Source organism: Homarus americanus, unplaced genomic scaffold, assembly GCF_018991925.1.
Source record: "Homarus americanus isolate GMGI-L3 unplaced genomic scaffold, GMGI_Hamer_2.0 scaffold74, whole genome shotgun sequence".
NCBI lineage: Eukaryota > Metazoa > Arthropoda > Malacostraca > Decapoda > Nephropidae > Homarus > Homarus americanus.
In genome coordinates this window covers 2,383,813-2,396,312 of record NW_024716951.1, presented here as the reverse complement: position 1 = coordinate 2,396,312, position 12,500 = coordinate 2,383,813, and the positions used below count along the sequence as shown (strand labels likewise).

At 39.6% G+C, this 12,500-nt stretch overlaps 2 protein-coding genes across 6 annotated transcripts in view; one reads left to right on the top strand and one right to left on the bottom strand.

Annotated features, from left to right (window-relative positions):
* LOC121858610 (uncharacterized protein CG3556-like) overlaps window positions 1-3,054 on the top strand; it is a 90,325-nt gene extending 87,271 nt beyond the window's left edge. For all 4 annotated transcript variants that reach the window (XM_042355124.1, XM_042355126.1, XM_042355127.1 and 1 more), the window contains one exon: window positions 1-3,054. This exon is cut by the window's left edge and continues 1,249 nt beyond it. The gene's annotated coding sequence lies outside the window, so the exon portion shown is untranslated.
* A 749-nt stretch (window positions 3,055-3,803) lies between these two features.
* The window catches only part of LOC121858609 (spore wall protein 2-like), a 16,192-nt gene continuing 7,495 nt past the window's right edge, over window positions 3,804-12,500 (bottom strand). Inside the window, exons 2-5 of one of the 2 annotated variants that reach the window (XM_042355122.1) lie at window positions 10,777-10,815; window positions 8,310-8,378; window positions 7,746-7,823; window positions 3,804-7,524 (exon numbers count right to left, since the gene is read on the bottom strand). In XM_042355122.1, the coding sequence (XP_042211056.1) occupies window positions 7,064-7,524; window positions 7,746-7,823; window positions 8,310-8,378; window positions 10,777-10,815 (647 nt within the window). In that variant the 3' untranslated portion in view covers window positions 3,804-7,063. The remainder of the gene's footprint in view (window positions 7,525-7,745; window positions 7,824-8,309; window positions 8,379-10,776; window positions 10,816-12,500) is intronic. The other variant, XM_042355123.1, reaches the window with a different exon arrangement.

Below are 12,500 nucleotides of genomic sequence, written 5' to 3'. Positions count from 1 at the left end.
TGGCGGGTATCTACTGACGACGGATGGCCCTGAATGTTAGGCCAAAACTCACTTACCTGTACAGCATGTTGGTGTAAGTCGAGCAAAGAGACGTCGACTTGGTAGTGGGTGACGGGAGAACGTTCGCCCTTAATGTTCCCTCTCCAGGTTAACATTGGTCGACCGCTGTCGACACTTAAGAAACGGAACACATATTTTAATGTATAAGGATCTGTGAGATTTTTTTAAGTTGAATATAAAAACTTCCTGGTGCTCTGAGACACATCTCTGGCAGATCACGACGACGAGCTAACACATCATATCCTCACACACACACACACACACACACAGAAGCTATACAGAGGTCGATACCCTAACTGGGATGCGTCAGTGAACTCTATGGTTGTCATGTATCATAGCCTCATGCCTGCTATGTCGTGTTGCCTTATGGCCTGCCTGTCAGTCTATTTATACAAGCAAAAGGAAAAGACAACCCGTATCTGTTAAGTTACCCCTGACCTGAGGAAGATGTGGGTTATGCGGTCTGCTGGAGGCGGTGGTAAAGAGCTCCCTTCCTTCTCCCTTCACCATCCCACACCTCCGCCATGCAGCTCTCCGTGTACTCAGTTCTTCCACATGTATAATATATATATATATGGCAGGAAATGTGTCTTTGTATATAGTTATTATGTAAGAGCCTAAGGTGCTGTCGTCTGAGATAGTGTTGTCATGACTGCTGGTGGAGTCCTGATGTGCCTCTGGTATGACAGGACTGACCAAGACAGCTGAGGTAACAGTAGACAATATGGCCATCAAGGTATGTTAAGCGCCTGTTAGAACTGAAACAGACAGTATCAACTTACGATGACTGACAACCGGAAATATGAATGTAAGCAACTGTAACTGAATCTCTTGGTAAAGCATACAAACATCTGTATGTGGTAACTGTATTAAAAAAATCATTACCTCAGACAACAGTTGATAGCATAAAAGATTTCAAAGCACTTCCTACCCTAGACTTTAAGATAAATATATGATGATAGTATGTTAGGGGTCTGCCAGGCTGTGGTATGATGCTCGCATACTTCAACTGTAACTAATATACTTATCTGTTTAGCCTCAACTTCTTCTGGCGGGGAAGAAATAACTTATCACCCGGAAAGTTCATTGGAGAAGGAGTGGGAGGTTTGAACTGACCAATCAAAAATGAGCTGTAACACCATAGTGACGTCATCAGTGAGGCCTGACCTTATCAGAAGTGAGCTATGACATCACATAACGTATATAACCTTTCAGATGTCAGTTCTAACGCCATCTAGCCCACCAGAAGTGAAATGCAGGATCACCCGGCACCAACTGGCACATCAGATAATAAGATCCGACGCTTCAGACATCAAATTGCCAATTTAGAAGGAGTTGTGACGTCATAAGACCCCCAGGTGATCGGCATCACTCCCCGCCCCTGACCCGTGAAACAAGTGAATCATAATCTGCGTCGAGCGAGAATCAAAACAAAGGATCCGCTCAGTTTGTATAACTTGTATAGCTTACCATTAAATACTCCCGAGTCTACACCATCAACAGCGACGGTGGTGTGAGTAATTATAGTCTGTATCAATAGTTAACATTGAATGTCTTTCATTGTACTTGACTTTAGAACATTGTTTAAAGAGGATCAGTGTGTGACGTCATAGCGTCGTAGAAGGTATATAACGAATAATCCGTTACATAGAACGCCACTGTATCAGTAACGCGTTATGTGCATCACTTTGTTACCTGTAGCACTCCTTAGAGGCCCTGAGTTACCACCTTAGGGTTGTGTTGTGTAGTAGATCTGTTGTTATAATGCTCTTTTATTTTAAGTTATATGTAAAGCAATACCTTGTAGTGTCTATTATTGTTTTTATTAGCACAGGGTAAAACCTCTCTTCCTTTGACATGTTAAGGTTACAGACGAGTTGTGGAGATGGTGTTGGAAGTGTGAAAGTCAAGAAAATACAAATAGACGTTGGGAATATCACTCTTAACACATGTAGAAACACGGTTCAAGAGTAAAGCTCCCCAATGTGTGTTTCAACCTTAACCAATCTACCTTCTGTCTAAATGTGCCATACTGTGGTTTGCTGGTGAGGATGGAGTTGCTGGGGATTCGAACCTACTATGTGAACTATATGGGTTGAACGTCAACAAAAAGACAGCCCAGTAATGGAGTGTGAATGGTAACTAATATATATATATATATATATATATATATATATATATATATATATATATATATATATATATATATATATATATATATATATATATATATATATATATATATATATATAGAAGCGGGTTCGAATCTCACTCCAAAGACCCAGTACGAATAAACTTTCCGTGATGGTCTGACTCTCACCTATGCACCGCTTTTATATTGCAGTGACGGTGTAGTGAAAGTGTAGTGACATTGTAGTGAAGGGGTAGTAACGGTGCAGTGACGGTGTAGTAAAGGTGTAGTAACGGTGAAGTAACGGTGTAGTGACGTTGTAGTAACGGTGTAGCGACGGTGTAGTGAAGGTGCAGTAACAGTGCAGTAACGGTGTAGTGACGGTGTAGCAACGGTGTAGTGACGGTGTTCTTTTTTCCTGCTGTTGTCCTCTGCCACTGTACACGTGAAGGATAAACTCTTCACTGTATGTTGATGGATCGAATCTAATTTGTTTTTCTCACTGAGGAGGATCGCCGAGTTTTTTCTTTCTGGTCTCTGGTGATGATATGATCGAGTCCCATTCTTCCTTCTACGTGAGTCACGGTTATGGGAAAATTAGAGATGGGTGATTCTGAAACATTTCCTTATTTTTGTTGTTTGTTGTTGTTGTGTAGTGGGGTCAATAGGGTGGGCTGTGTGGTGGGTCGCTCGGATGGGTTGTAGGGCTTGAATATTATATGATTTTTGGACGATGTTTACAATTTTTGGTTCTTTAGTTTATATAAACAAGTGTATCACATATAAATAAGTGACTCAAGTAAAGTAAGCTGCATGGAGTCTGGTGTGTGACCAACGTGTAAATAAAGTCCTCTTAAAGTTTATGTGAAGGCGTTTTATTAACCTGTTTGAGGGTCGCCTCTCTCTGCTAGCGTCTTGGCCTGAGGGTGCATATGGTGGAGGGAGAAAGGGTGGGCGCCTCCACCCTTCGATCAGCTGTAGTCGATGGCTGGTGAGTTCCTTCAGTATGTGCCACGGAGAACCAGAAAAGGTGAGGCAGCAGCTACAGGTCGTCCTTCATCGGTGTTTGGCCTCAACATGGTGGGGCTCCTTGGTCGGTGGCTTCCGCTGATGGAGGGACGTCTTTCCATAGCTTGGCCTCCCTCCATTACCCGTTGCACCTCAGGTTCTAGGTGGGTTTCCTGGGCCGCCGTACCTGTATCAAGTGCTGCACCACATGTGTAGCTGATCATAATAGAGATGGTGGCTGAGTGGATACAGTACTCGCCTCCTGTCATTGGGGTCGCGGTTTCAATCCCAGGGCCTCCCAGTAAACCCACCTGTAAATGGGTACATAATTACAGGTTGGTGAAGTGATCGAGTGCTTGAATTTTACCTCTTTATGTACTGATGGCTTTTCTCTCTTCTCTATCTATATATCTCCCCTCGCTTTCTTTCTCTCTCCTTCCTTCTCATATCTCTTTATCTATAGATCTTCCTCTCTCTATATATATCTTTCTCGTCATGGATGGCCATAGAGAAAACGAATTATCCAAGTTTAAAGAAAATGTAAATGCTAATATAAACACTGAAAAAAACCCGAATCATCAAGGTTTAAAGAAGACGAGATATCCTGTATTACTTGTTATATGTTTATTTATTATAAGATGGGTGTGTTGACAGTATCTATAACTTATTGTCATGAAGTATGACTCAAGCTGAAGGACAGTTGTCATGAGTCTTACGTAAGTTTGTCATCAAATTCACTTATTAAGAATTTCCTAATTTGTCATGGATTTTTCCCTTATTTGTCAAGAGTTTCTTATAATTTTAATATATTTTTTTTTATGTTTCTGTCATATATTTTGTCATTGTCACTGTTATTATCATTAATTTTCCCTAATTTTCGTCATATTTTCCTTACAGCGGTCAAGAAACTGACCCTAATCATCAGTAATTATCACATATTTTCTCCTAAGGTATCATAAGTGAAGCGATGATCATAAACCAACTTATCTTCAACAATTTTCATAGTCACCCATAAATTATATTAATTATCGTAAGTGTAAAGTAATTATTATAAGACTCGAGGGATTATCACAAATTATGATAATCAATATCTGGCAGTTATCATGAGTCTCCGGTAATTATGATTAAGTTACGTAACTATTATAATTTTCTTTTAGTAATTATCATCGTTCTGAGTAATTATTAACATTCTCAATCTTAGTATAATTTGTAACTATTATTATTAATCTGAAGGAATGAACATAAACCCAGAGTAATTATCACCAATCTCAATAAATCATCATCAGTACTTGAACTTGGTAATTATCGTGTCGTAATTATAAGCATACGTCTAACAGTCGTATATATAGTAGGGTTCCGTAGAGAGCTATAGTGAGCGAGGCGAGTGAACTAGAGTAATACTGTAATATAATATACTTGACATATATACCTACAGCATCTTTCACAAACACGCTAAGCTTAATACTATCAAGGCAAGATGCTATTTTCAAGGCAAATTGGGTAACTAATAGCGTATGATATGGCTGTAATTGTGTTTCTTAGCATACTCGACAGTATGTTCTCTTCTTTACATCTTATAACCTATTTTGATGTTCTTCCTTACATGCACTTTGATATTGTTAAGGTTAATATGATCAGATTAATATCGAGGGGAAAAATATATCTGTATTCGAATCTTACTTAAGTTTAGTCTAAAATAAATATATTTTCTTTGATATGGACGATTTTCTTTGACATAGAAAAATCGGAGTTTTTATGATATGTAGAGATATTGCCCACGTTAGTCCTTTAATTATAAGCGAGTTTAAAATTAACCTTTCTTATCAAAACGTCGATATGTGTATGTGTATTTCTCTTTTGATTGGACGAAGGTTAGTGGTAGATAACACTATAAAGATGTGAACGTTAGCGATGCGTCTAACTACCTAGCCTGGGCAGCAGATTGACTTCACCTAAAACTATTAGGAAGAGAGATGCAAAAAGGGAGGTTTTAATCGCTATCTGACAACCTCTCCCTTTGAGGAAAACGTATTTCTCCAACTAACTGTTCTTCCGGACTCCAAATTACCCCCAAAGTGGCAGTTTTGATATCCTAATTGTGGACTAATATCAATTAAGGCATAGTGATATGTAGAACCGGGGCAGCGTCTTCCCCACACCACAGTTGTAGAAGAATGCGTTTAGAACAAAAAGCCTTGACGAATAGGGTTCGTTCCTTATCTTCACGTTGACAACAGAGCAGCCCGCTGATTGCCTTCAAGGATCAACTTCCGAACTGTCCGTTTTATAAGTTAGCGTAAGCAGAGGAAGCTCAAGGAAATGTACGGCCGCAGACATTAAAATATACACATAATTTTTTTTCGAAGTACCAACTATGAAACTGTGAGGGAGGTTGTCCACTCTTAATCACCAGATGCGCATCACTTGACGAGTATTAACACAGTCTAACAGGGACAGACTTGTTTTGACGAAGTTTGAGAAATGGTCGACCAACTAAATCATGATGGCTAGCCCTTCCTTATCTCTGGCATGGCGGAGGTAAACATAACCTCAAACATTCACACTAACATTCACACTAACATTCACTTCAGTTGTGCAACAAAGAAGAAAACTAAATTACTAAACTGTCAAGTAGAAATAGCTAATTCCGTAAACTGCCAAAAGAAGAAATTTCAACTACCCGACCAGGAGGAAACAAAACTTGTTCACCAGTATTGGTCAAGACACGGAGGCAAGAGGATATCGTTGTCGCAGTGTATATCGATTGTTTCAACAACCTACAAGTGTTTGTTCCTAGTGTTAAAACTATATATTATAACTCAGACATACCCCCAGACTTTAGTGAATCACTGACAGTGTGAATAGTGTTAAAACGTAAATAAGAATATGTGTTGGGTGGCAATGTTTTCAAGGCGTAACATGGCGTTGACATTGTTATGGTTTTCAGGTAAGTGGCCCTAAAGTACCCTAGTCTGTTAGAAAATTCTAATTTTCTGACTAGATAATATGATCATGAATTCAATCCTTACACAAGATTCCTGTGTTTGAAGCGTACCATTTTGTCATTATAAAGGCCGATGTATTGTACAATCATGAAAAAAAAGTCACGTTCTTCCTCCGCCTCGTCCATGAACCATGAGATTCATATTGTTGGGCCCATAGATGGCGCACTGGGTCATGTCATGTCTCGGATTCACAGGTTCATGAGTCTCAGGGTTCATGGATGGGACGGGGGGCAGACAGAATTTTTTTTGTGACTGTACCTGGATTCTAATGTTTATTTGAACAAGGATTTTATTATTAATATTGAAAACATAAGCCCGTACATGCTGTAACAAAAAAATTTACCCAGTGATTCGATGGTTCTATTTTTTCTAGAACTCGATTATAAGCTTTTGAAAGTGAGATTTGAATAATTAGTTGGAATATAAAACTCAATCATCGACATTTTAAATTAGGATTTAACTCGCGGATTCGATTCTGAAGCTTTATACTGTATCATAATATTGTATCACTCTCACAGACTCACTCTCACTCGCTAGCCACCATAAAGAACATGCAAGCGAAATTTGTTTTAGAAATTTGTGTGTTCTTCTAAGAGTAAAAGTATCTTAATATTGAGTAAAAGATCAAATGTGTCGGTTTTTTCACCACAAGGCGTTGACGGGACTTAGGCATCACAGCTGAGTATCAGAACTTGTCGGATCAGTCTCCCCTCCCCTCCCTCAAGCCAGGCCAAGGCGGAACTGTAGAATGTCATCAATTATCATCATCATCATCATCATCATCATCATCATCATCATCATCATGAAGCCTTAACACGATACTAATATTTATAAAAGTGATAACAGAAGTTAAACTAATCTACTCCTCCTTCGCTGCTTCCTCTGCTTTCCCACGTTCCTTCTCCCCCTCCGCCTTCTCATCACCCCCTTCTGCTTTATCTCCTCCTTCATCCCCCTCCTTACTCTCTTCCTTCCCTGCTCCTTCTCCCTCATCTTTTTCTTTTTCTTCTACTGCGGACTTTTCTCCCCCCTCTTCTCCCCCCTCTTTAGCTGGTTCATCCTTTTCGGATTCTTCCTTTTCAGCAGCGTCTGATTTCTCTTCTCCCTCTCCTGCGTCATCGTTCGCCGCCTCCTCCTCCGTCTCTGACTTATCTTCCCCCGCCGCTTCGTCCTTGTCCTTCTCTTCCGCCTTGTCTTCACTTTCTCCTTCCTCTGCACCATCTTCAGCACTCTTCTCCCCATCTTCTACTCCTGCTTCTTCCTCCTTACTCTCCTCTCCTGCATTGTCTTTCGAGTCTTCGCCATCTGCTGCATCAGCAGCTAAAACAAATAATATTTGTTACGTTGCCGAAGAAGGAAAGAGATAATAATTAACAAATAGGCAAAGGGTGAAAACCATAGATTCATAATATGAAATCCCTCAAATCTTTATAAATATCAATAAGTCAATGTCAATCGCTTCCTGAACCCGAAAATCTGCAATCAAGTTAATTTGAACACTAAACATACGAATTAAACACTTCGAGAAGCTTTTTCCATACCGCCTTCATCATCAGCTTCCTCGCCTCCTTCAGCCTTGTCTCCTTCATCCCCTCCTTCACCTTCCTTGTCTCCTGCTTCTGTAATGACAATGAAAACAAAGAAAACGGATATCCTTAATGTAATAGAGAAAACGAACTAAATTTATAGGTAACTGCAACTTTTATTTCGTTTGTCTATGATTTGGTTAATTTATTGATAGAAATGCCACCTTACTCTGATAAACATTAAAATATCATAAAATAACTCTTACTGATATAATAAAATGTCGTATCTCAGTTCATGTTCATATTTACAAGATTCAGGTATCATCTTACGCTAACATATTTAAAGTATCACGGGTGTCATTTTCTACTCGTATATACTGTAGTTTGTAAGAAAAAATTTCATGATAATTAAGAGAGAGAGAGAAATATTTTCCAGTTAAAGTAAAGATAAATGAAACCTAATAGGAGAAAACAAGTGAGAAAGATGAAAAAAGATAAAGAGGAAAATAGAGAGCCTGATTGATAAAAAGATATAGAGAGGGATATAGACGTAAATAAACAAGTGTCATATTTCCTCACCTTCTACTTCATTCTCTTTCGTCTCTTCCTCCTTCTTCTCTACCTCCTCCTCCGGATGGGCCTTAGTTTCTGTGGATAGAGGAACATGATAAAACACAGGGAAGGGCAACAGAGGGTAAAGTGAAGACATAAGAAACAATTGACAAGAACGAAAAAATATTTTTTTTTTTAACTAAGACCTCCTAGCAATGGTCATAGCTAGGTATGGCCATTCAGCACTGGCCACAGCTAGGTATGGCCACTCAGCATTGAACACAACTAGGCATGCCCACCCAGTGTGCGAGAGGCTTAACCTTATCCCAAGAGACTGAGTGGCAGCACGACCAATCACACACACACACACACACACACACACACACACACACACACACACACACACACACAGTTTTTATAATAATAATAATAATGATAATAATAATAATAAAACAACAAAGATGCTTTACAACTGAGAACTGTCTATATACCACACACTGGATATCAACTACGAGCTCACGGGACACAACAGCCATAGCTATCAGAGGCAGAAAACTGTTTGAGTTAAAGAGACTCACTAGTTTTTGACAAGAAACAGGTGGGACATTACTGAGTCTGTGTTGACACCTAATATAGTGACGTATCTAAGATGTACCCTATAGTTACCGTGTGAATTTGTTGGGACATAATACTGAGGACATCGATCCGTTTAGGATTTCATTAGAGCTGAAAGGAAAGTGATATAATGTCCCAATTGAGACATTAATCTTAATAAGGTATGATGACAAGGGCTAAAACGTGCGTTAATATTTATTTGATAAATGGTTGTGTTACGTAAAGGAGATCAGCAGTCAGTCATGAGTGTCGCGAAGAGAGTGAGTGAATGACGTGAGTCGTGTTTATGAATGAAGTATACAGTGAGTGGCAGAAAGTCGTGTGAGCGTCGATTACTTTAGCACTGTTCTGCCACATTTTGAGACATTGATTCCCTTGTCGCTGCTCGAGTATGTGTGTGTGTGTGCAAGATATGCGGCGAGTGTGTTGTGGTGATCAGTTAGAAGCATTTATTATCTTATCCAGATTTACGATCTTCCAAATCTTGTTATGAAGCAAAATAATAATAATAATAATAATAATAATAATAATAATAATAATAATAATAATAATAATAATAATAATAATAATAATAATAAAATAATAATAATAATAGTAATAATAATAATAATAATAATAATAATAATAATAATAATAATAATAATAATAATAATAATCATAGGGAAGCATAATGTGTTGTCTAATGGTAGACCCTGCTGCCATATGGCATCACGAAAATTGTGGCCAAGTCCCGGGTTGCTGATCTGACTTTTTGCCTCATTTACACACAATTGCAGGGTCTCAATTGTTTTTCTTGCTTTTACAACACAACATACATATATCGTTTCTCACTATTGATTTTTTCGTATTTATTATTATTATTAGTAGTAGTAGGAGTAGGAGTAGTAGTAGTAGTAGTAGTAGTAGTTGTAGTAGTAGTAGTAGTTGTAGTAGTAGTAGTATATATTTTTATTTAATATTCATTATATTTTTTATTATTTTTCACTTATTATTATTATTATTATTATTTTTATTATTATTATTATTATTATTATTATTATTATGTTTTCGCCCCCATGCCCTGATGTTGTCTTTGACCTGTGCTCTGGTGAGCTAATCCCGTAAACAAATATAAATAACATTCTCATCCCTCTCTCCCTTCCTCTCTTGCGTCCACCCGTCTGTCTATATTTAGGTATACCCGTTCTTCCAAACAACTGGCCATCGGGCCAAAGCGAAATTTGTTTCAAGAGGTGCGGGTCATGGGAAGATTATTGTATTCACGTCACGCACGGGAAGCGCCTGAATGAACTGTCGCACGTGAGGAGTAGGGGAATGTTGTACTTATGAGGACATCTTGTCGAATCATATGTTGATATCGTGGTGGTTGATGTGTCAAGTGATTCCCTTGTTCTTGAAGGCCTACGACGGATCTCTTAACTGATGATGGCGTGTGTGAGAGAATCTTCAAAATTAATACGCCTACACACAACCACACATACTTACTTAAACACCCGCGAACCAACAAAAAAAGTTAAACTTACACACACACACACACACACACACACACACACACACACACACACACACACACACACACACACTATGAAACTTTTAAAAACAAAACTACCTCAAACATACCCACCCGAACAGTGTCATCTGCAAGCAACATCTGACTCCTCTCACCCCCCTCCCCACTCTCCCCATTAAAATTCACGCCAGGCAGAATGAGATGGAGTGAGGGGGGAGGTCATGGGAGTTAGGAGGTGAGGGGAAGAAGGGGAGATAGGGAGGAGAGAAGGTCGGGGTTCGAGAATTACTCTTAAAACAGTAATTGCGATTCACTAGGTTCAGTTCATTAGGTTCTCCCTGCCAGTGAATGGAAGAGTAGCATTCTCACCCTTGTGGCCAGGGAGAAGGAGGACGAAAGTCTGCACGTCTGAGGGAGAAATTACAGGGGTCATAAAAGTGCCATCCGTCTGCATTCAGGTTCCACCCAGCCACCTGCACCCTGATGAAAGGGAGAAGGAGGGTAAAGGAGGAAGGGAGAGAGAATAAATAAAAATAGAGAAAGAGAGAGAGAAGAGACATAAAAATACAACAAAGAGAGAGGAAATAATAAGTGAGAGAGAGAGAAAATATATGAGAGAGAGAAACAATATGACAGAGAGGGGGGACTAAGAGAAAATGAAAGAGAGAGAAACAATGGGAAAGTGAGGGAGAGAATGCACTCCAGCCCACCAGACACAACGAGTTAGGACCATGGTCTCTCTACTGCTTTGTGTCGTGTTACGTGCATGGTTGAGTGAGGGGTAGGGGGACGTGTGGGGTGAGGGGGGGGTGAGGGGGCAGGGCGTGAGGGGTGAGGGGCGTGAGGGGTGAGGGCGTGAGGGCGTGAGGGGGGGCGTGAGGGGTGAGGGGTTGTGAGGAGTGAGGTGGCGTGAGGAGTGAGGTGGCGTGAGGAGTGAGGTAGCATTAGGATGACGGGCGTGAAGGTTGAGACGATGTAAAATGTGAGGGGCGAGGGGAGAAAGGATGTTGATGGTGATAATGGATGGGAGAAAGTAGAGAAAGGGCAGGAGAATGGAGAGATGGGGAGAAATTAGAGAGATGGGGAGAGAAACTAAGGTCGATTCGAGTTTACTCAGGTAAGGTGGACATGTTGAGAGAGAGAGAGAGAGAGAGAGAGAGTGTGTATGTGTGTGTGTGTGTGTGTGTCAGAGGTGGGTGATAGCAGAGAGAGAGAGAGAGAGAGAGAGAGTGAGAGAGACATCCAGGAAGCAGCGGTGTGTGTACGACTATACAACAACAATAACAACATCAACAACTAGAGTTAAGGTCATTTATGATCTTAGAATTTTGTGGATCTAAATAAAAAAATCTCAAAACATCGTAGGAAAAATTTTTCTCTTCGATGAAGGAGACATCGGGGAGACGTTTGTATCCTTCTCTCTCTCTCACTCAAGCTACGACACTCACACAAGACGACCAATATAGCGTCTCAACAGCACTAAGACTTTACTCATAATCAAATACATTTGTCGTATTCACAGCAACAGAGTAGTAATAATCTTACGATCATTTTAGACTGCGTGAATTGATCCCTTTCGACCCGACCAAGACGAATAAAGAAAACAAACAAAATGGTGTGTATTGCACCGACACTCTACCGTATCCTAACGTTACCTAACCTAAACTAACCTAACCTAACCTTACGATCCTATCATCCTAGAAGTGTTAGTACCCCGCTAACAATGACAAACCACCGCCGTAAGTGTGATAATTAAGGCGGGTAATTATAGGGGACGACAAGAGTAATTTACCTCGTTATTTAATTATATCAGAGTTAAGCAGAGGGAATTTTATTCAGGAAAATTGTTCTACTGATCGTATTAATTACTAAATGGTTATCTAATTATCAACCAACCCGATTAATTATCACCCAAGTAGATTCATTATCAATACCTTCAAATCTAACAAGAGTTAATCACCAGCCGTATAATATAATTAATCACCTATATAATAATTAATTAACTATATAACTATTAACAAGCCGTATAATTTATTACAGAGTCAAGTAAGTGTGTGTGAGTGTGTGTGTGTGTGTTGTGTGTGTGTGTGTGT